The 25,682-nt window shown below is 36.1% G+C and overlaps 1 protein-coding gene across 1 annotated transcript in view; it reads right to left on the reverse strand.

Annotated features, from left to right (window-relative positions):
* The window catches only part of LRP1B (LDL receptor related protein 1B), a 583,373-nt gene that overhangs the window by 255,979 nt on the left and 301,712 nt on the right, over positions 1-25,682 (reverse strand). The window contains exons 14-21 of the mRNA XM_086616175.1: positions 25,119-25,308; positions 17,126-17,248; positions 15,779-15,919; positions 13,219-13,344; positions 11,205-11,321; positions 6,306-6,386; positions 4,836-5,003; positions 2,773-2,955 (exon numbers count right to left, since the gene is read on the reverse strand). Of these exons, the coding sequence (XP_086472301.1) occupies positions 2,773-2,955; positions 4,836-5,003; positions 6,306-6,386; positions 11,205-11,321; positions 13,219-13,344; positions 15,779-15,919; positions 17,126-17,248; positions 25,119-25,308 (1,129 nt within the window). The remainder of the gene's footprint in view (positions 1-2,772; positions 2,956-4,835; positions 5,004-6,305; positions 6,387-11,204; positions 11,322-13,218; positions 13,345-15,778; positions 15,920-17,125; positions 17,249-25,118; positions 25,309-25,682) is intronic.

Below are 25,682 nucleotides of genomic sequence, written 5' to 3' on the forward strand. Positions count from 1 at the left end.
AATAAAAGGACAGATTTATGTAGTACATAAAACTGAAATGAAGTACATGCCTGCAATAATTTTTGGAGGACAGAATGAGAATTTAAAATAGGAAGTTGGATCTTGGACTAATTTAATTTAGTCTAGTCTAATTTAAAAGAAGTCTAATCTAATTTAAAAGCAGAAAACAACTGGCTAGAAGCAGCCAACAGTAGTCAATCTCAATCACGTAGTTATTGCATCTCATATCCAACTCCGGTATATTTTTCATCACACATCACTACAAACAACTGTGTGATGTTCCTGACAAAATTAGAAACATCATCCTGAAATCTGTTAATGTAAGTGCCCTGCAGCATTTTGGCTGACTTTGGATACCACATCTCAAGACCTGGACGGTGGGACAGTTCAAGTGAGACCAACAGAAATACTAAAGGTTTAAAAATATTAAATAAAAATAGAGGACATTCAAGGCCAAAACCCAAATATTTGTTTATTTAACAAAAAAATATGGTTAAGGGGACATATGACAAAAGTCTTTCAATATTCAAAAGATTTTTACACCGGTGGAAAGATGAAGACAATCAGCTAAGCTTGCAACAGATTCATATGACGCATTAGGAAAAAGTGTTCAACTGTTAGAGGCAAATTACTAAAAGGCTAGCTGTAGAAGTTGTAGAATACCCTCTACTGGATATTAAGTGCGTATCAGAAAGGGGGCTGGATATGATGGGTTCTTGAGACCACCATTAGCCTAAGAAGAAAAATCCATTTGGCTGAAGGCCGACAAACGCTGTAATTGTAACATGACACTCAAACCTCTGGCATTGTGATAGATTAAGCAGAGCCAACAAAATCTAAAGTAAGGAAAGACCCTGCAGCTACTATTTACAGCCATAAAACAAAAAAGAAGTAAGCAAAAAAGTGAGCAGTAACATTTCACTATTACTGTTCTCACCAACTGTAATTTCCTTCAAAACATATTGGCTGTTTCACCTTTCCCCATACACACGTTCCTACCTAAATCTGTCATATTGTGTATTAGGAAATCAGATGCCACCACCTGGCAATCTATAAGGGGAGAATTAACCAATTTCTCCTCATCTCAACAATTCTCACAAATGGAGAAGCCAGACAGTATTATTTCTGTAGAATAATCCACAGAGAAAATGGAATTTATTCTGAAACCTGAGAGGATCATAACAAAATTTATTTCTCATAAAACCATTATTAGTCATTTGTCTCACCATATGGAATTAAACAGAAAAGTAGCTAAACAAAAATTTGTGCTTTTTTTTTTTTTTTCATTTTTCTGGTTTCTGTGTTACCAGCATGCCTCCTTCAGAACAGTAGTTTTGCTCCTTCCAGGACTGGCGGAAGAAAAATAATTACAGATGAAACCATCACAATTGATTCCTAACATGATATTTCCATGATGATCCGAGGGCTGGAGCACCTCTCCTATGAAGACAGGCTGAGAGAGTTGGGGCTGTTCAGCCTGGAGAAGAGAAGGCTCCGGGGTGATCTTATTGCAGCCTTCCAGTACCTAAAGGGGCCTAAAGGAAAGCTGGAGAGGGACTTTTTACAAGGGTGTGTAGTGATAGGACAAGGGGCAATGGCTTTAAATTGAAAGAGAGCAGATTTAGATTGGATATAAGAAAAAAAAAATTCACTCTGAGGGTGGTGAGGCACTGGAACAGGTTGCCCAGAGAAGATGCATATGCCCCATCCCTGGAAGTGTTGAAGGCCAGGTTGGATGAGGCTTTGGGCAACCTGGTGTAGTGGAAGGTGTCCCTGCCCATGGCACAGAGGTTGGAACTAGATGATCTTTGAGGTCCTGTCCAACCTTAACTATTCTATAATTCTACAAAGTAGCAGCAAACCTCATTTGTAAGACATCCTAAAAGTAGATCATGTATTAAAAATTAACTCTGTTCACACTGTAGATTTGAATGAAGTATCTTAATTTATCCATACACGATCACAAATACTTTAGGACAGAGCTCATGTAACTAGACTGTAACACTTATTATGCTTAGCTATAACACAGGCATTGGAGTGGGTTCTCCTTTCCTGTAGTAATTATAATTGCCTAATGGCAACAATATTACAATTTATTATATTCTAAATTAAATTTTGTTTTTAAAAGTTATTTTACTCCGAATATTCATTGAGCTTTGAAAGAAATTGCAAAAAGATTAATACAATGCTGACATACATTAATTTCTTCCTTAACTGGACTGTTCCTGAAGAAAATGTTCCATCTAAGCATTATTTTGCAAAATATCCTCATGTAAAAATTGTCATATTATTTTATCATTTTTTCATGAGGTATACGTAGCAAAATTTGATTTTAAATGTTCTCAAAGAATGTACTTTCTTCCAATATTGCTATTCTAATTTCTGTAGTTCTAATTCTTTGAAGTCTTCTAGCTAATTACTTGATGCTACTTCAATCAACTTACTTCTAGGGCCAAAGACGGAAAACAGAAGAAAATATCTGGACTTTGAAGTACTATTGAATCCTACATTTAAGTATTTGGTTTGATGTACTATCATATACAACAGCTTCAGCTTTAAGCTATCTCAGACCCCATCCATTTTATATTGTAATTAAGAAAACAGGTTAGGGGAAATATATTAATATTCTTTGCCTGGTATGAGTTCAATAAGTAAACATCACCTCAGTAGTATTAAACATTAAAAGTCGTACTCAAAAAGTAGATGTGTGATCAAATCACAGACACACACACAATGAGTAGAAAAGAGTAAAACGTATCTGCAAGTATATACCTGTACTCTTGCAGGAGAACTTTGTTTTTTCATCACATAGTCGTATAGTTCCATTACAGCCTTTTTCATCGCTACCATCTTCACAGTCCTTTTCTCCATCACAGCGCCACAACTCAGGAACACAGTTCCCATCAGGACTGCACTGAAATTCCTTCCCATTGCATCTTCCGGGTGAGGGAGTTTCTTAGAAAAATAAGAATTGCGTTGAACAACTCGCTTGTGAGTTTTTTCCATGCCAAGTCTACAATGACTTCGAATGCCCTTTCCTAACCAAAACCAAAAGCAGAGTTCCAAGTACAACTCTCAAAAATCACTATTCCTTTCTAACTCATCACTCCAACAAAAGCTTCAGACAAGCTGTTTATACTCCTCACTCCCTACACTCCCTCCTCCACCAGGGGCTCAAGGTAAATACCAATTAGTCATTCTAATTTTTTTTTTTTCTTTTTGCACAGCTGTCAGACAAGAATGAATTTGGAGAGGTAAGAGGGGCCAAGGCTGATTCAGTTCTCCTGGTGCTTTGTAAGCCCTGCCTCTCTCACCGCAAGCTACATTCGCTCCTTCTTCATCATTCTCTTTTTTCCAACAACCTTCATCTCAAGTTCACAAAAGATGAGTGGCAAACCTCTGCTCTAACTGACACAAGAGTTCTGGCCCCAACATCTGCCTGGCTTGTGCTAGTACAGCACTGGCAGAGTCATCACAGCCTTTCTGAATTCCACAGCAGTGAACTTCAGTTCAGTGCAGCTACGGAACCAGTCTTGAATGTTTCAAAATACAATAACTGTGATTTTAAATATTCATCACATACTTAACTCTCTAAGCACTTTCTAGATGATGGCTTTTTCAATTTTATCCTTGCTCTTTTCCCTGAACTATTACCATTGTAAGCATTTCTACTATTTCATAACAAACTAAAAACATATCTTAAAGTAACAGTAAACTTCTATATTTCTGTTTGTACAAAAAGCATTATTTAAATTAATTCTTATGGCACTGTCTATAAATATATAGTTTATTTTATTAGAAGTTGCCTTGTTTCTTTCCTAAATAATCTGAATTCCTTTATTCTAAGATAAATAAAACAAATATGAGTTGCAGGACAAGTTTACACCATGTAGCAGAGCAGGACACAGATGGCGTATGAACTGACAAAAAGAGTGAAAAACAGTGCTATTTAAAGAGACACACTGCTATTTCAGAGACAGTAGTGCAAATCTCAACATGATTGGTATTGTATATAAAGGTAGAGCAGGACTTTAAGCTCTGAGATGGACATGAAAAGGAGGAAAGTGAGTAGTCTAGTTCCAGATCACTTATTTTGATATAGATAAATAACAATATATTTTGTAAATGTATAAAACTTAAATACTTTACTTATGCACAGCATTCTGCTATTCATCTATTTGTATGAGGTCTGTAGCTAGATTTAGAATATTAACTCTTGAAAAAGAGCCAAAAAAGTCATTCAGAATTACTTTGTTGTGGAAAAATCACTATGAGAAATATATGAGAGAAAAATATTCCCTCATTCTTATCTAATTATTCTCTACCCTTTGCTACAAGCATCCACCCATTCTCTCCCCACCCAAATAAATACAACGTATGGCATTTTAAATGGGGCTGTAGTTTGTTAAAACATTTTTATGCTTCAGTAACACCACTGAGGAAAAAAAAAACACACCACACAAAACCAAAATCTTGGATCATGCATTAAAGAAAATATAAATGGCAACTTAAGCAATGTTGCTTATTGTCTCTTTATCTAGGCAGCACACATCTCTGTAAAAGGACAAACATTACGTTTAACATAATTCAGTAAAGTACAAAAACTACAAAACTTATCTCAGTATAATACCTATTTTGTTTTCAAATGCAGTCTTCTTCTATAATACAATTCTGTATTATCATATTACACTTGACATATTTCCCATTCCAACTTTTATCAAGGTTAAAAGCATTTTCTCTTTTTCAATTGACTGAAGACAGGTCCTTTGTATTTATAATAAAGTATTATCTATGTTTATAAGTATTAAAACGTAGGAGGAAAAAAAACAGCTAACCTTCCTTGCTGCAGTTTGTTTTGGTTTCATCACTGAAATCCCCACAGTCATTGTCACCATCACACACCCAATGGCTTGGGATACATCTGCCATTGTAGCATCTGAACTGATCAGCAGAACATGAGTGAACACAGCCTAGTTCATCACTTCCATCACCGCAGTCGTCATCTGCAAATATTTTTTTGAAATTATTTCAAATGATAAAAAAATCTTAATAAAAGACGTGAGGAGAAAAGATATTTCCAAAAAGGCAAGAGAAAAATAACATGCAATAAATAAAATACTATGTTTACTGCCCACAGGCATATAGTAAAATTATTTCTAACGCAAGTAATTCCTTAACTCTAATTGACCAACAGCACTTAACTCTCAGTCATTTTGGACAGTCTAAACCCTTACACTTATTCACAGTTATTCAATCACAGACACTGGCAAGCACGAGAAAGCTGTATGTTTTCCTCTTTGATCGTTTTTAAACTACAGAGGCTTCCAAACACAGTGGTTTTACTTTATTCTCAGTGATTTGCTAAGTTAACTGAGACAGTTAAGGACAATACAAAGAGTTTCACATAAACTAAAACGAAAACCTGATGTCAGAATTTCTTTTCACTAGTATTACAAATGTTGTTTCCATGTACTTGCAACAGTACAAAGTGTAGCAAGACAGCAGCACATAAACAAGGATGGAATATAGTTTGTCATTGCTCTAACATTGTAGTCATTACAATGATCTTAAGGTAATTCCCATAATTTGAATGTGATCACCAAAGGAGGGAAAAGGTAAATATGTTAGGTAAACACTAAAAGGGTCTCCTTGCACAGAATTTCAGTAAGCATACTGTGATAATCTGGGGAATCTGTTCATTTACAGCTATAAATTCCTGTCAGCTTCATAAAATTACAGTAATATCAAGTACCATGGTCAATGAAAAAATAACCCAATGTTATTAGGATTGGCACGACATCACTCCCGCATCACAAGCTCTGAGAAAAGATTCGTTTGAACAGCTGTCATTCAAATATGTATTCTTTCAGACAATAACAATAACAATATTGTAAAATCTTTCTGGTCTTCTGTCTTGAGGGATGTTATATATTAAATTCAACTTACCCACAAACAACAAAAAAAAAAATAGGTATTTTGGTCACTGGTACTATTTTGTTTTCTAGAAGTAGAAAACATTTTCATATAAGATAGCTTTTTTTTAATAATGAAAGATGACATCACTTCCTTCTACAGAGTATACTATTTGTAGCTATTACTATATCCACTGCATCATTCCTTATATAGAAGCTCCAATATTGCTGCTTTCTAGGTCAGGTCAGTAATCTAAAAATGCTATATTTATTCTCTGGCCACTTACCAGCCAAATTGGCAATATCATTCTCAGAAGAGAAGAGTAAGTACCAAAGCAATATTTATGTAATATCCACTGTATTCATTTCCAATACAGAACAATTCATACTTGCCTGAATCACAGAGCCATTTGCTGCTAATGCATCTTCCATTTTTGCATATAAATTGAGTTAGTGGCTCACACGTTGCGAATTCTGTGAAAGTGTTCAAAAAGAAAAAAACTATTTAATGCATACCCTCTTTACTAAGTCTTCTACCTTCCTACACACATAAGTTACAGAAGTGTATTGTATCAAACATTTGCACCTGCCAGATGCTTAATCTGGAGAGGAGAAAAAGGTGAGAGACCAAAAAGAGTGGCTAAAAATACTTTAAACTGTAAATACTAGTACAAACTCTGTAGTTCCTCAACGTGGACCACTGAAATGCATTATTCTGTGTCATACACCACAGTCCTATATTCCCATCAGACCACAGCTGTCTGTCACTAAGCATGCTAATATTTATGACTAATTACAGCTTGACAACTGATGCAAACCATATTTTCAACGTGTTTGGTTTTTTTATATTAAAAAGTTCTCCAATTTCAGTAATGCTGTGAGTAAAAGACAAGAAATAGAAGACTATAAAATGAGCAGGTTAAGTACCAAGCAAAAGAACAGTCAAGAAATAAAGTTACTGTACACTGACATAATAAAACACAAAAGTAAAATGTCAGTATTTACAATCATTTCCTCCAAGCATTCCAGTAAAAGTAGTAGAAAACTGAGACAATATCATTCATAGAGACTCATCAATATTACACACGGATTTGTTTTTATAATTGTCTAATGATGTGCTTCTGCACAGAACAACTTGAATATTTTTTCAGACTTTTTTCTTCTAAAATCAACGACATCGCCAGGTATGTTCATTCATACCATTAACGTGTTAAACAGTGCTTGCACCCATTCAGTTTGGAAAATCTACTTTACAAAACCTGGCAATTCGTAGGAAACAATCTGAGCCTAACCTGATTCAAAATGAATAAGGAGGACCCTAAATTCTTTATACAGACCATCAAGAGAATAAGACACTTCTCAGTAACCGATACGTAACGCAAACCAAAATGCCAACGTGAAAAATCTGCCTGACCCACCACTTAAAAGGCAAGGTTGTCCTTCACTAAAGGATTTCAGGTTGGAAGTTAATACACAGTACATCCTAAACACAACAGAAAAACATCCAAGATGATACATAGTCCTGTCAGCCACACCAAAACTGCCCCAGATGAGAACAAATCTCCAAGCACATTCTTTACTCAGTTGCTCTAACTACATTGGGTTGTTCTAGCATTGTCACAACTGAGCTGACAAAGCTAAACTTGACAAATGTTTTGACAATGAGGCCATATAATTAGTCAGTACTGAAGGGTTTTACTAAACTTTTAAAACACACTGAATAAACATTGCATTTGCTTAGTAAAAGAACTGAAATACTTGGTCAAAGAACTTCTGATTTGCATTTGCTGTCTCTTGCAGTCTTCGGTGCAGAAAATACTTAAGTTAATTCTATAGCTTTATTTATTTATTTATTTATTTTTAATTTTGGCTTAAAGTCACACATGAAGAACCAAACCAGTTGCATCAAATTAGTAAAATTTAGAGGTCACCAAGAACATCATAAGACTGAAGGGATTATTCTGCTTCAACACAGAAAATGGTGAGAAGAAAAGTTAATACTGATGACAGCACTTTGTCAATCACTCCTAGAAAGTTGGAGGTTTTTTTCTTAAATAAAAAAAAAAAATGCTGTCTTTCTTGGGGGAACACCTTACAGTGATAACAAGTCAACAAAAAGACAAATAATGGCGTTGTGCAACTACGATGGTACTTGGCTACAATATACGCCTTATGTGCTCCAAACAAACCTGAATGTAATTTTAATTTAGCTTTTTAATTGTTTAACAATTTTTCCACAAATTTAACTCGTATATTAAGTGTAATTTTTTGCTTTTCCATACATGAATGCCTTCATGACTTTATTTTCTTTATGTTGATTTGTCTACCCAAGAGCTCTATAAAGACATAGAAATGAATTATAACGAATTGTGATTATCCTCATACCCCCTGCTCCCATCTCATGATTCTCAGCCCACCGCAGCCTTCCCAAGGCTTTTGCATTATCTCCAGTGTTTGCTTCTCATATGCCCAGCCTCCACCATCATCCACAGCTCCCTCCCACATCCTAGAGGACAAACACAACACTTCCCATCATCATCCCTATGGGGTCTCCCCAGCACTCCTTTCCTTTCCCTATTTTGCAGCAGAGATGCCCATCCTGTAGCTGATTCAGTCATCCCTGTACTGATTGCTCTGCAGAAAGACAAAACTAAGGTGTCTGTTGAGCTCACAGTGAAGTTTCTCCACAGTGTGGACACCAATCTCATTCTCTCTGCTATCCAGCAGTCTTGTAAAAGCCCCAGTTCCTTGATACTTCTTTTACTCTTCTGTTATTTTGTGCAGATGGTACGACAATGAGCTGACAGACAAACACAAAAAGTAACCACAAGTCTTGTTTCCTTTAGGAAAGCAGTTGAAAAACAAGGAGGGTCTCTTTCACGAGGAGGGTCTCTTTCCAAATCATCTTCAGAAGTGACATGCTGCTTCGTAAATCTGGTTGTATCTTAAGAAAAAGTGTATGCATTATGATTCTGGCATCATCTTTCCAGTCCTGCTTACCCCAGCTATATGTCAATATAAGTATGCTTAAGTTCTTGAATCAACAGGAGACAAAAGTTGTTCATAGTTTAAGATTGGTGAGTTAAAAATCAAGTATTTGTAATGGTAACAAAAAACAAATCATGATTTTATTTCTTATATTAACACTTGTGAATACAAAAAGAATTTTTAACTGTTTCATAGAAAACAATATATACCACTAAATAGAATAGCTAAATATAAATGCCATTAGCATGCCCATTAGCCATCAAATTATAAGGCAGAACAAAAAATGAAATATTTGACACGTTTACAGAACCACTGTGCTCGAGAATAAAGAAACAAGACTAAAACATGAAATGTATGTAAAGTTTGGTCTAAAGGAAAAAAAACAGCAGGTGAAATAAATGTTAATTAAATGATCTGAAGAAATATTCCAGATCAGCTGCCAGGATATCAGACAAAACACATGAGAAGGAATTACAGAGACAACATTAACATCCCCATATTGATAAGGTGTCAAAGAACACAAGGTACAGCTAGCCAGATGGGTGCCATGCTGTACCATTACAGAGAATGTTACCATTTTAGAGACTGCAAAATACAGTGAGTCCACTAGGATCACCTCTACCACCTCTGTACACAACTATCTTACTTGATTTGAAGCCTGGCAATTAGAAGTCTAACTTAATAATATTCCCATTTTCACTCACATAATGATTTTAATTTGATTTAGATTTTATAAAACACATCATCTTCTTCGAAGAAATTGAAGAGATATTAATTACTGCTAATATAATATTAGCTTCTTTTTTCTTCTTTTAATAGTAATATAAAACCAGAGAAAAAGGAAGAAAGTAATAAGAAATAAGACTAGAGAAAACAGATGAATATTCCAGGTGAACAATTTACAAGTAAAAATCCTGAAAAATCTTGATTGCAGTTACAGAAGATGGAGATGCTAAGAATTGCGCATAGACTTAGAAAGTGACAATGTAAACTCAACTAATGGATATTAGCTGGTTGCCAGTCATGAATAATTCAAAATTAAACAATTTAAGGGATTATGGATGAGGAGAATTTACTGATTGGCTCCTACATGTTCCCTTCCATAGATTCTCTGGTAACTGAGATCCTGGAGATTTATGTTTATGGAACACAAGGCATCATGACATCAGTCTACAACTTTCATTTATGCATTCACTTTCTATTTCTTCCTCATTCTACATTGCAATTGCTTCACAGGTATAGAGATTTTTTCAGAAAAACTCTATTAGTAACAGAACTAAAAATAGGTTTACAGCACTAAGCAGCTTAAAGAAAGAAAAAGGTAGTGTTTTATAAGTGACATTGCTTTCATAGGTTGATTCTGATCAGAAAAAAGTGTACTTCTACAACAGTGAATCAAGTTACAATATCGGCTATATCAGAGAAAAAAATACAGGTCTAACTACTAAGTATCCTAACAAGTACACTTTAGATTTTAATTTTTTTTATGCACAACCTGTCATTTCATGTTTACATGATTGATGCTACCAGTCAGCATTCTTTCTTGAAAACTCTTGAAAAGTAATTTCAGAAATATATCCTATTATATCACGACACATTTACTAATTTCATATTAGTCAGTCAAATAACATCACAAACACTACCCTGTGAACAGAATCTTTTGCAGACAGCTCATTGACCCTTTTGCTCTCAGACTCACAGCAGTTACCTGTGACCTGCCAAAGAGATGAAGGCAGTCATGCTGACTTATGAAAACCTTAATGGCTTGGAAGCAGGAGATTAAAGAGAGTGCACCTCTCTTTGCAATACCTCAGGAAAGCAGCAATTCCACAGGGCTGCTGATACTCTCTCATGATATAACCAAGACAGACCAATTTTTTTTCTGCAAAATACAACATCAAAACATCCTTCTGTTCTGACTTGAAACAGTCTAATTTTATTGACATCTAGAATATGCTGAGGGGGACCATGTGAAGAGGTATGTGACCAAGAAAAATATCAATTTTTGAGGGTGACAGTATTTGATAATGGGCTGTAAATTAGAAAAGTGTTAATTTGACTGATCTGCACATTTGGTATTGCGGTTAAAAACTCGTTAATAGAAAATCTACCATTTGCTTTAGGTTTATTTATTAATCAAATAAATTGTATTTGATATTTCATAAAGAACATTATCAGTCCATATAAAAATAAAGAGCCCCTCATAATTTTTCTATTTTTCAGTTCACATGAGAAGAGATCCCTACACGTTTAACTTTTTATAGAACAATTTTACTTTTTTCCCCCAAGAGAAAACTTACTTACCACATGATGTCATTTCATCAGTTCCATCTCCACAGTCATCCTCTCTGTCACACAGCCATGATGTCGGAATACAGCGTCCATTCCCACAAGAAAATTGGTCAACCTGACACGTTCTTGCTGTCAAGACAAAACACTCCAAAAATGCAAGGGAAATGGACTAAATCTGTTAGGTCTCCTGGTGCGTGTCTGTGTGTAGAAGCTGGAAGTTTGGCAGGTATCTCCTGGCCTGCTGCTCATTTTACCTGCTCTGACTAAACATCATTCACCTGCTTTGATTTCAGAGAAAACTGAGGTCATCTGCAGGACTGTGCACTACCTCTTACGTAGAATTCTTAGTGGTTTCTCAACATATGAGAACGGAGTTTTATACTTAATTATACAAAACTAAGTGGTTGAAGAGCATCAATGATTGCTAAAATAACAGTACTAGAATTGAAGCAAACAAAAATCAGGACAAAAAAATCTAACTAACAATTGGAATAGTAACAAATTGTATTTCATAACATAAACAATGATCTACCAAAATTCACATTTACACAGAAAAGTTGTAATATAGCACATGTGTGATATGCCTTGCCTCACTGTTCTTAGAAACTTTGCCTTTGCAAGTACACAACTCTAAGGATCCGTTAAAGGAAACTATGTATGGCTGTCTTCTGAAGAAATAATAATCGTTACAAGAAATCATGCTATGTAACTACACAAATTCCTTTGAAAGCTGATGAACAGTAAAACTTCAATAAAAATCTAATATGTAAAAGTGACATTACTTATAACTTCATCTATTCAAAACGTGAACCCATAACTACAATGCCAGTAATAGTGACATAAATTTTGATTCCAAATTTATGATTTTAGAGTTCATCTACATGTGATTCTGCACTTCCAAAAAATGACTGATCCATCAGAAACCCCAATAATCAAAAGAATATTTCTTCATTTGGTATTCTCAATTACCATTTTCCTTTTTCTTCACAAAAATAGCTCAAAATAGCATAGAAGAATATGAGTTCAAAATATTTCGAAGTAGTGGCTTTTTTTAAAACATGAATAGTGTTTATCACTGCAGGAACAAAAGGAAAAACAAGAATACAAAACTCAATCCTTAGCCAACTGACACAGGGATGAAAAATATGGTCTTCAAATCCTACTCTTATCCTACAAGCAAACAGTTGAATATCAAAGGATATTAAGATGTATTGCAATTCCCAATAATACAGTAGAAGTGATATGGACACCATAAGTCTGCATTTATGCTAGAGTGCTTTTAGCCAAATCACAAGTAATAACTAGAACCTGTTGTTATATATATATGAAAATTTAAATCAAGGAAAAGGAGTTCAGGGAATATTTTAATACATAACGTGTGCTGTCGATCAGTGCATTTCAGTTTAAAGAGTCATCAGGTTATTAATGCCTGATATTTTGTACATCAGATACTTAATGATTGCTTAGTGCACTCTATTGACAAGCACTAAACATCACTTCCACACGAGCAAAGGACAGATTTGGAATGCCATGATTTACTGCAGTAGCATCAGTAAACAATCTTCATCTTGGTATTTCCTTAAAAATCCACTCTACAGTTAATAACTTACAAATGAAAACAATTTCAAGGTACCAAGGGGAAACTGAAAAACTAATTATGCTTTTGTCAGCATAAAATAAAATTCACTGGTGTCATGGTCACTTGACTAGTCACAGTATGTTAACAAATAAAATTCCAACTGCCAAAAAAGATTTAGCATAGACAAGGTTTGCACCTGAGCAGCACTTCGACAGTCAACCCATATGGATAGATTAAGTGCTGAATTACTTATGAAAGCACAGTCAAGCATAAGGATTAAGTAAAATATTATTTGTATTCCAGTCTCAGTGCCACCAAAATCTGAATTAATTAAAAATGACAATAATCAGATTACTAGAAGCAGACTGCTTCAGTTCAGAGCAGTTTTGAAGTGTTCATGGAACTAGAGTTGGAGAACTTGTATGCACAACCAAGTAAACTTTTTACCTGCACAGGTTTTATTTGATTCATCTTCATTATTACCACAATCATTAGCTCCATCACAAAGCCACCTCTTGGGAATGCAGCGATTATTTTGGCACTTGAACTGATCATCAGGACAACTGTGATTGACTGTGGAGAAAAAAAGAGGCTTTTTTGCCTAAGAAAGTAATCAGAGAAGAACAGCTGAAAATAATACATTAAACAGTATTCCCTAGTGATGCAGTCAGTATGGTCATCCTTTATACATAATCACCACAATATAAAAACTGTTCGGCAAGCCAGTCAATTAGAAAATACTGCAGCACTTCAATCATAAATTAAATAATAGATAGTAAAGATTCTCTTATCATACTAGTGTCGATACAGAGATCCTCTTCTACTACCTACGAAGTGATAAAAGGTGGCAGCATTTTACAATGCTGCTATTTTCTTAAAGAAACATGTCCTCAATCACATGTATCCACGTGATGAGGTTTGCAAACTGAAGCACGTATAAACAAAAGAAAACACCAAAGGGAACATATGCAAGTCACTAAGTGCATATCCAAAACATTATACCACAGTGAGCAGGGATTTGGGCAGGTTATAAAATGCTTCTAAAATGACATACATTACTGTCAATGGCCACCTATAGATCTGCTGTTTACTTACCATGAAATTGTAGGTGTCAAAAAGGGAAATATGCAACACAGTGTAAAATTGAAAAAAAAAAAAGTCTGGTATTCAAGAGTGAACAAGGTATCTCACAAATATGTTTTTGCTAGCTGCCAAATATCATGAAAAGGAAGAAGGCTAAATGCACAGAAATTATATAAATACTATTGGCCTTTTATTCTAACAAGACCTAGTATCAGCAAATCTTGCTAATCTTGATCCACACAAGAACAGTAAACTTATCACAGTTTCGAATGACGGGTTAAAAATAATCTCAAGCTATTTTCTACCTCCTGAGCCATGCACAGTGTCTTTTTCAAAGTTTAACATATATCTGGAAACAAACGGTATTTAAAACGAGGCGGTGTCTTGCAGGCTTATCCTTGACATTTTAGTAGCTTTTATCTTTGACCTTTCTACCTATTCTTCCTACTGGAAACAAAAAAGAGCGAGGGTGATATCAATAGGAGATGAACTCTCCATAAGCGTTTTGTGTCGAAGGTACAAGAACACTGGAGGTAAAGATTAATTAATAATCTGAGCAGAAAGGTATTCCGAGTTTCATAATACTTACGAAGCAACCTAGTTTACAATGCGACTGGAGAACAAAATTGTTATCATCCACGTAATAAAATTAAAAATTGAAGACTTTCTTTAAAAAAACACTAATATTAGACATGGATATTGTTTTAAATGGTAGTTAAGCCTTTGCTCATATATATTTACTAACATAATTAACATGTGTGTATTCTATTCAAAATTGCAAATATTCCAGAGTAACTAAAAAAGAACTATTGAAGTTACTATAGCAACTGCTGAAAAGAGATTAATGCTATCATACTGGCCACCTAAACTATGTATCACATACAGATGTGGGACCAGATTATGATTTCATTTATATCTGTATAAATCCTCTGAGAATTAAAAGCTTTGATCAATGAATTTGTCTACATTGCACTAATTTAAATGACAGTCAAGTCAACTCTGCCGAAAGATTTTCCCTCTCACTGTCTTTACTAGTTGAGCTCCTTATTTAAATGTAAGAATCCCTGGTATTAAAATAAAATGTTACTAAGCACCACAATTCAGAACTGAACAAACATTTTGCAAAGTCTGAAACAGTCCTCCAGATACGACCTCATCAGGACTGAGTAGGTGGGGAAGGATCACCTCCCTCAACCTGATGGTGATGCTATTCCTAAAGCAGCCCAGGACACTCCTGGTCTTCTTTGCCATGAGGTGCATTGCTGGCTAATGGTCAGACAGTTGGCCATTCAGACAGTTTCCAATCCACCTCACTGTCCACATACCCAACCCATCACTTGTCAGTTTTTCTGAGGATGTCATGGATGATGGTGTCAAGGGCCTTACTAAAGTTGAGGTAAACAACATCCGCCACCTTTCTCCTCATCCACCAATCTAGTCAGATCACTGTAGAAGACTATAAGGTTGGCTGAGCATGGCTTCCCCTTCAGAAACACATGCTGACTATTCCAAATCACTTTCTTGTCCTTCACGTTTCCAGGACTAATTGCTCCATCATTTTCCTAGAGGTTGAAGTGAGGCTCGCCTTGCTTTGTGAAAGTTGGACTAGAGATACCCTTCCAACATGAATTGTCCTGTGGCCCATATAAAAAGGTGCAACAGTAACAGAAACAAAGCCAAAACCACCGACATTTAAGGAATCAGAAACTATGATGTCAAAACCAAAAGATGACTGCTCTTACACTACGCTATGAAATGAGTACACAAGTGCCATTTGAAAAGACGACTACTATTACTATACGCAGGAAAAGAAGAAAATTAAAGATTTACACAAATGATTTAAGGATTATAACATTTGTTTGACTCTCCTCAGACTTTCTTTTTTTAATATGAATGGTGAGTTAAAATGTAAAAGCATACATACAGCAAATTTCAGAGTGCTCATCACTGCCATCCAGACAGTCATCATCCCCATCGCATCGCCAGCGATCCTGGATACAGCGCTTATTGTTACACTGAAACTGTTCAGCTTTGCATAACTGTGGTAGCGCTTCTCCATGTTTAACTAGGAAAAATATCCAAGAAGCACATCTATTTTACCAGTTTGACATATACCTCTACGTAAACAGATACAAATTCTTGTTATCACTCTTCAGAACATTTTTTTAGGAAACTTTGCATATTTGAGGTAATTCCACCTGAAGTCTGTAGCAGGATGCACATCTGAGTATATGGTTGAGGTAATATATTTTTGATAAATGGAAGAACTCATAACAGAATGGCATTCAAACTGTTTTTTAAAATCCATGCTTAGATGATAGTGCCAAAATATCAGTTTAAAATATTGCAATGCCTCATCAACAGTGAAAAGAAAATATTCTTCCAGGCACAGACCAAATTCTGGCGCACATTAAAGGGCTGGAAAATGATTACTGAAAAGCTGATTCTTGTATCCAAGCAACAACTCAAACACCTGCATTGTGCACTGGTACAGACTCAGCAAAGGATAAAATTCTGCTCAGACAGAATGAAGTAGCAAGCTATAAGCTTATTGATAAATCCAGACAGATACATTTCTCAACAGAAGGTTCAGAATGCTTTACGTAGAAATACCAGACGTCACTCTATGACCCTGTGAGGAACACCAAAGCCCTTGGAAAGAGCCAGGCAATGAAGTGTGTTGGGGAAAAAGCAGCAAACCTGCTTCATTCAGGTTTGAAAGTGTCTAACCTCTCTTTCTAATGCTTACATTCCATCTTACAAGTGAAAAGTCCACCTTTCAGTATTTTCTGCTAAAAACAAAAATAGTTTTCTTCAGCTACAGCAATGGCTCTGCCAGCCATGCATTTGGGTCAAATTCAAGGTAATTGTAAGCTCATGAATGTTCATTATGTCATGAAATAATCCTTAGGCTTTACTCATCTCTGCTAGGCTTACTGCTGGAGATCTGTATAGTTTTGCACACCACACTTCAAGAAATAGCTCAAAGAGATTAAAAAAAAAAAAGGAAGAATTTCAAGTAAGTCATAAATACCAAGTCTAAACATTTTTAAAAATACCTGTATTATCTGATGAGTTATTTTTATTTTTTTTAATTCAGAATTCCACATATTAACACTTTTTTTTTTTTTTTAATGGCAATTCAATGAAGATATCCCAGGAAGAGATGCTTTAAGAGACTGCACTTGTTTTATTTTCAGATCTGACTTGATCCCTTAACAGTAATATCAACTCATATATTAAAAAAATAAAAAAAAAAAAAAAATCTTACTCATGCAGGTTGTATTGTTTTCCTCCAAAAGCTGATTATCAGCACAGGCACAAACTCTGCCTCCAGGAATGGCTAAACAAAGAGTGCTGCAGCCTCCGTTATTAACACGACATGCATTATCACCTGTGAAAACAAAAACAAAAAAGCAACTTTAAAACTAACAGCCATGCTAGAACTAGAAGGGGTTTTTTAAGAACATTAAGTACATGAAGAACTTTTTACAATTACTTTCCTCTGATTTTAGGGACACACTATTCTCACAATTTTGTTACTACAGGTTATAATATTTAAGCAATTTTAGTTACAGATTGCAATAGCCTGCAAGAATAAGAAAACTCAACTATAACATCAGCACACAACATACTATCTCCCTTCTGTATAAAAGGAACAAATACTACAAAATATTTAATATGATAGTTATATGCATACAGTAATTTTAAGAAATTAAACAGTACATAAAAGAATGTTCTGAAGTAGACTGGTATCTGCACATGTTAAAACAGTGTGACTACAAATGCAGACTACGAAAAAAAGAGAAAGGAAACAGAAATTAAAAGTACAATGAGATCTATGGCAGAGAGATTAAAAGGCAGATATTCCATTACTTCTCTGAACACATCTGCTATTTCTCTGCCTTCTTTTTTTTGTGTTTTTGTTGCGTCCCAAAAGTTGTATGCTGTTCACATGAAGATACTGACAGCTGTCAGGTGTTTTAATCATCTACCAAGGACTGCTGCATCCTCACTACCTCATTCCTTAGGCAAGCAGACTTAAAACTGAAGTCCACTGGAAAAAAATGTTACAATTTCTGTTTGTGTCACTTTGGTCATGACCTAATTGCTTAGATACGCACTGCTGAGGACATTCAACTTCTCATGAAGCACTGTTAATTCCATGATCAAAGCTCTGTTAATTTCAAGGGTTGTTGATAACTGACTATGATCAGGTAAGCTATAAAACTTCATGTCTGCTGAAAGTTTCAATTTAAACTACTTTTTTTCATATTCCTGTCCTAGCAAAAAGCAGGTGTTGCTTCCTCTGCTCCTCCATTTTAGATGTACAAAACATTCATCGGCTTCCTTGGCTAAAACAGGTGCCACAACAACTCCCTCTCCTCAAAGCACTACCACTTCTCTATTCATATAGAATAAAATATTAAGTTCTCAGAGGTAGGTGTGAACATGCATATTAAACTGTCATGTCAGAGCCATACCTACACGTGCAAGGGAAACATTTTCAAATCAAATAAACATAACCAGAAAATAATGTAAGATTCTGAAAATTTCCAAATTTTAATATGTACCTCAATATGTCTTACGATACAGATCTTGATCTATACAAAATCTTCATAATAATCTATTCTTAGACTTTCTTCTGACCCACCATACATCATTTCTTAGAAGCAGATGTGTCTACAGTCCATGAAAACCCAACTAAACTTTCAAATAAGTTTGTGTAAAATAATTAATACAGAACGCTGTGGAAGCCACTGTGGTATTTCTACTTTCATTGGGCAGCGTGTGAGGGAGATGGCAAGAACACAGCTGTATAAATAGAGAAAACTGGAAGTCTCTGTGAAATGTGAGGGCTGGATCACAATTTTAGATAGAGCAGTTCCAACTTGGACTGGGCACTTAAAATACTTTATTAGATCTTGATTTCATGTTTTAGACTATGACATAAAACACTGTACAAAAATTGACTCCTTTATTACATCTATGCACACCAGAAACTAAATAATATGAACAAACATCAAAAGAGTAAGAGATGTATTTGTATCTAAAACTTGGAAAACCTCAGGTACAACATCACCTCAGAAAAAGTTGTCCTGAAGCTCTCTACAGGGCCACCCATTATGCAAATCAAAGAATGTCAGTAATAAAGATTTAAGAAGATACCAGAAGCTGACAAAATAAACAAACCAAAATATAATCTTCAAAAGTGAATCCAAAACTATAGAGCACAAGTCAAGGAAATTTGCAGCAATTTTATCACAGAATATGCATGAGTTCGTCAGATCACTAAAAAAGAATAAGGCTATAGAATAAAAGATTATTTAAGACAAATATAGAAAACACTTTGAAAACCCACAATGATTCTGAAACTCAATGCAAGTTTAAAATAAATAAAATCCAAATTAAAATACCAGATCAAAGTCAACTGGTCTGTCTTGAAGAGGAAAAGTTCCTACTTAACCTCATAATTGGGATGACAAACTACAACACCGTAGGTTACTTGCTAAGTAAGTCATAAAAGAGAGGATGACAACAGGGAAAAGACAAGTACCAAGAGGTAAAGCAACAAGATCCTAGACAAAAAGGTTTATAAAATGAGATTTAAGAAAGTCTTCAACCTGAAGGTACAGTCTCACTGAAGAGACTCCTAATCTAAAACCTCCTGAAATGCAGTACAACAAATAGGTTAACTCTCTTTATTGACTGAGCTGTAGAACTCATTTAGCTACCAAGGATTTATGAAATTAAATTTCCTTGACTGCTGTTCATAACAGCTATTTTATATGGGTGTTCTTAAAATATTTCCAAGATTTTAAAATGGCTTTCAAAGCTATTATATTTTTTTGTATTTCACCAGCTTTTGAAATAGCTGCTGCCTTGCAACTTTCATATGATTAAATTAGACTGATTCCATTTTCATTTGCTAAAAAATTAGGTCAGAGCTAAAACGACGACATATTTGAAACTCGGTCAATATCTCAAAAAAAAAAAAGGCAGCCATATACACTTGTTTAATCTTCTTGTTTAAAGGATACACTGAAGTATTTATTGTTGCTTAGCAATCATTTATACTTCTGTGTTTTCATGAGCATTCATTTATGTTTGTATCTTCCCATAAACCTAATCTCAAGTACTGCTCAAGCCATGTAAGCCTACTTTTAGGATCACACCACACATCTGAAGAGCAGCAGCCTGGGGCTCAAGCAGCTCTTCTTTGCAACCTGAGGAGTTAAAACATCAACTGATTTCAAAAGATCCATTTTAACTGCTGTAAATGGATTTACACAAGAATTACTCACATATGAATAGCAATCTCCCCTTTCATAGCAGTGGAAATTCCCACAGGCCTTGTCAGGCTCATATGCTGACTGCAAATCCAGCTCCTATGCTTACTACGCTCCCTGTCATCTCCCCATTTTTTTTAAGGTATTCCTGACGCATGGAGACCCAAAGACTAAGGCTAAGAAAGTAAGATGAATTCTAATCTCTGAAAGCAAGCGGGAAAAAAAAGAAAAAATTCCTTTGCAAGAGGATCATGTCGCATGACATACAAAGACAGTGAAAAACTTCTCAAGGAGATACCAAAAGAAGCTTAATATCAGTACCCATAGTACTAAGCAAAGCAGGATTGGCACAGTTGAGTATCCTGCAAAAGACCTTCTAATAAAAATGCCAGTCTCAATTGAACTATGCCAAAATGAATTGACATGGTTTCTGCTTGTGTAGACGGTGACAATAACAGTAGCATCAAAACAGTAACCTCAAAATATCAGAGCCAAATGTTTCTAAGGTACATGCACACGAGCTATAAACTCTAACTCCTACCATAAAATGAACTACTATGGTTTTCTCTGCACTACACAATCCAGCCTTGATCTTGCTCTTTTAGAAGAAACACATCATTTTAAAAAAAAAAGAGACAAAAAATAGCTTCACTTTCTTTAAAATAAAAGCTTATGCTCCCTTGGGAAAAAAAAAAAACAACAAAACACAAACCAAGATTAACCTCACTGAGCACAACAAAAAGAAGATCCTAGAGGATGAAGTTAGGTTACAAAATTCCAATTGCAATTTCAAACAAAGAATGCATTAACAAGTTCAATTCTCATTCTGGAAATTTAAACTCTTTCAGCTAAAAACGTCCAAGAGGTAATATTTTAGTCTTCTATCTCTAGTGTTAGACTATTTGGAAGCTAATAGCAACTGCATTCATTTTTAAATTTCCCTTTTTTTCTAGAAACAAAGGAACTTTCTGAGTTTCAAATAAAGCAGCAGAAGTACTAAGTATTTAAAGCAATCACCACATCCTCTCTTAGCAAACATAATTCAAAGTATTCTGAAATTTGGCCAACTTCAGAGTAGATTTAGGGACAGATTTTGCCTTACAAAAATAATCAAAACAAATCCAACAAAAAATTCCAAACGCACCATGTGTTTATGTAACTTCACAAGTAAGAGAGAGTCGCTGAAAAGCATCTGTGGTAAGACACACACTGTCACAATGACCTTGACATAGCACAGTACTAAACATACTACAGTTTGGTTTAGGTATTGAAAACTGAGATATTACGATATCAAGAAAGGAGAAGTTTCAGCATTGTCTCCGTACTCAGAAAACCAAGTACAAGTTGGCTGTCTGGACCTCAGCACTCCATAATCAAGTATTAATCTCAATGGCTTCCCCTAAGAAAGCCCAGCTGGACATATAAAAACATTAGTCAGTAGGAAAGGAAAGAACTCATATTAACCTGTTGCAAAGAAAATCCCTAAGTTGTGCAGTAGGGCCCCAGAGGGTTAAGAGAGACATTGTAAAAATTGGTTTTCCCCAAGGAAAAACAAACCTGAAGAGATACTTCTAGATAGAGAAGTAGGCTTTACCTTCTCCAAAGAATATTAACTACATATTAGACCAGGTTCGAGAACATCTGAGGAACTTGAAGGTGCACAAGTCCATGGGACCTGATGAGATCCATCCGCGGGTCCTGAAGGAACTGGCGGATGAAGTTGCCAAGCCACTGGCCATTGTATTCGAGAAGTCGTGGCGGTCTGGCGAGGTCCCCGATGACTGGAAGAGAGGGAACATAACCCCCATTTTTAAAAAGGGGAACAAGGAGGACCCGGGCAACTACAGACCGGTCAGCCTCACCTCTGTGCCTGGCAAGGTCATGGAGCAGATTCTCCTGGGAACCATGCTAAGGCACCTGGAGAGCAAGGAGGTGGTGGGTGACAGCCAACATGGCTTCACCAAAGGCAGATCGTGCCTGACCAACTTGGTGGCCTTTTACGATGGGGTGACAGCATCGGTGGACAAGGGTCGACCAATGGATGTCATCTACCTGGACTTGTGCAAAGCTTTTGACACTGTCCCGCACGACATTCTTCTCTCTAAATTAGAGAGGCATGGGTTTGATGGATGGACCACTCGGTGGATAAGGAATTGGCTCAATGGCCGCACTCAGAGAGTAGTGGTCAACGGCTCAATGTCCAAGTGGAGACCGGTCACAAGTGGCGTCCCTCAGGGGTCCGTGTTGGGCCCGGCCCTCTTCAACATCTTTGTCGACGATGTGGACAGTGGCATGGAGTGCACCCTCAGCAAGTTCGCCGATGACACCAAGCTGTGTGGTGCCGTCGACACGCTGGAAGGGAGGGATGCCATCCAGAGGGACCTTGACAGGCTGGAGAGGTGGGCCCGTACCAACCTCATGAAGTTTAATCAGGCCAAATGCAAGGTCCTACATCTGGGTCGTGGCAATCCCAGGCATAAATACAGACTGGGTGGTGATTGGATCGAGAGCAGCCCTGAGGAGAAGGACTTGGGAGTACTGGTGGACGAGAAGCTCAATATGAGCCGGCAATGTGCTCTTGCGGCCCAGAAGGCCAACCGCGTCCTGGGCTGCATCAAGAGGAGCGTGGCCAGCAGGTCGAGGGAGGTGATTCTCCCCCTCTACTCTGCCCTCGTGAGACCTCACTTGGAGTACTGCGTCCAGTTCTGGAGTCCCCAACATAAGAAGGACATGGACCAGTTGGAGAGGGTCCAGAGGAGGGCCACGAAGATGATAAGAGGGCTGGAGCACCTTTCCTATGAGGACAGGCTGAAAGAGTTGGGGCTGTTCAGCCTGGAGAAGAGGAGGCTCCGGGGTGACCTTATAGCGGTCTTCCAGTACCTCAAGGGGGCCTACAGGAAAGATGGGGAGAGGCTGTTCAGGAGGGCCAGTTATGATAGGACAAGGGGTAATGGTTTTAAAATAGAGGGAGGTAGGTTCAGGTTGGATATTAGGAAAAAATTTTTTACTATGAGAGTGGTAGAACACTGGAACAGGTTGCCCAGAGAGGTGGTGGATGCTCCATCCCTGGAGACGTTCAAGGCCAGGTTGGACAAGGCCCTGAGCAACCTGATCTAGTAGGAGATATCCCTGTTCCTTGCAGGGGGGTTGGACTAGATGACCTTTGAAGGTCCCTTCCAGCCCTAACCATTCTATGATTCTATGATTCTACATATCTAAGTCTTCAAATACAGTAAATTTTAAAATGAACTATCAAATTAAGCAACCTTATACATGCAGCTATTACAGGCCAAGTATTTGGCTTGTACACTTATGCACTTTCCATTTTATACTTCAGCATCATTTTGGAAACTGTTTCTTCCCTTTGTTAATCACCAGTTGTTTTTTTTTGCTGGATGGCAAAAAAAAAAAAAGATAAGACTAGACAGAAGAAAAACAACAAAAAATTAGTACGTATAGCATATAAAACCTCTGAAATAAGCCTGTGCAAAATATTTAGTCAGTATATATAGGGAAAATGTTTACTGTTCTTTATTTTCATATACATTTTTGTATACACCTAGAGAAATGTATAAATACACATTTGACATATAGATATATGCCTATAACAAATATTAAGGCAAAATATTTTCTCTGTATCTATGAGTGCTAAATATTTTTTCTGAAGTTTGATTCTATTCACTCTGTACTAGTTTTATCAGTTGTTCTCTAAGCCATTTGTTGACCACAAATGACAGAGACTTTTGTCTCTGTCACAGACAGAGATCTGACCACAGACAGATCTTCCAAGCACTAAGTAAGAACCGACATGAAGGAGACACTACACCCACATCCAGGACCTGAAGGTGATGATACTGTGAAAATAAAATTGGGCTTTACGCACAGGGACAAAGTACTATTCCGGTAACTTAAAAAAAAGGTAACTGCAAACTTAAAAAAAAATATAATAATTAAAAAATCTCTGGTTTAACAAGCACGTTTTAATGTTGTATCTGTACTAAGCAGCATTCAGATAAATGGTGAAATTTACATTTTCTTACTTTTCTGGTTCGGGCACAGAATCAAATGTAGCAGGAGTGCCAACATCTTAGTGCCTCTGATTTTCCAGTAGGAATTGTTGAACTGAAAATGTCCTGCATGTCAAAAATTATGAGCTATAGAGATCAGTAAGATCTATAGGCATAAATATTTAATATAGTAACCTTTTAAATATTTTTTTATTTATACTAACTCCTGATGTTCAGTTTTATGTTTGGTAGCAGGCATTAACCCACTGTTTTCTTTAAAGAGAGCAAATATTCCACAATTAATCTGAATGCTGTACGCAGTAAATGGATTTTGAAGTTTTCTTCAGTAAAATATGTTTGTAAATTTACCTGTAGAGTAGCAATTGCATTTTCTAAATGCTATCCATGCAAACCTATGGCCTTTATCTTATTTCTCTATTGATATAAGTAGCAACAACCTTGGATTTTTCCACTACTCTCAAAGGCCACTTACAAATTCTGTGTAACAGCACCACGTACTTTCAGGAGACTAAGTCATATGGTGCTGATGTAGACCAAGATGGAGAGGAAATCACAATAAAGAAAAGACAGACAGGATCTATGATCTTATTTAGGAAAAAGTAAACACAGTGATATATTTTATGTCTATAAGCCAATGCTTATGTGTTATCTGTTCTATTTTATACTTTCATAGTAGGCCTTTGACACACTAGAAAAATGGCAATAAAGGCAGTGTAAATACTCAGAAGAAATTCAGACAAGTATAATACCATGATTCACCTTTCAGTAAGTATGAGATGATCAATTTCAACATCAATGGACTGAAACACTGGAAAGTATCTGCCTTATGATATAGGTCACACTATTTTTTTCTATTGTTGTTCCTCTAGTCACTTCAAAATACTAGGAGACTAAGAGAAAATACCTTTTATAACAGAACTTCAGAGAAATTGTATGTCATAAATACCTTGCTGTTTACGTGGATCATAAATCTGGAGCCCAAACAAAGGTGGTCTCTCACTTCTTAACAGTGTCACATTCCTTGTGACCAGATCCAACTGGAAAATTGACCCATTCATATAATCTGTCCAGTAAATATAATTTCCATGATGTGATAGTCCAAAAGGATGATTCAAATCTTTTCCATTGTAGACTACCTGCAATTAATTAGTGGTAGGTGACCATTAGCAAGGTTAAAATAATTATTTTTTTCTTAGCCTACACAGCAGAAAACATAAAATGAAAAATAGTAAAAGTGAGATAAGTACTGTGCCTGAACATAACGACTTGATGCAATAAAACCAAAGAAAGACTGCAAAGCTGTTCTATGCACCAGCATCAATATCTAATTTCAAAACCTTGTAGAAATTAATTTTAAGTGTCCTCTGTCAGATAATGCAGAGGACCGTAAGTAACCATGCAATCAGTATGTTCAGTAAATATCTACCTCCTTCATTAGCAAGGAAACATGGTTCTTACATAACTTTGAGTATCTGTCAAGGATATAAAATATCTGCCTCTTTAAAGCAGA

Source organism: Tauraco erythrolophus, chromosome 8 (genome assembly GCF_009769465.1).
Source record: "Tauraco erythrolophus isolate bTauEry1 chromosome 8, bTauEry1.pri, whole genome shotgun sequence".
Lineage (NCBI taxonomy): Eukaryota > Metazoa > Chordata > Aves > Musophagiformes > Musophagidae > Tauraco > Tauraco erythrolophus.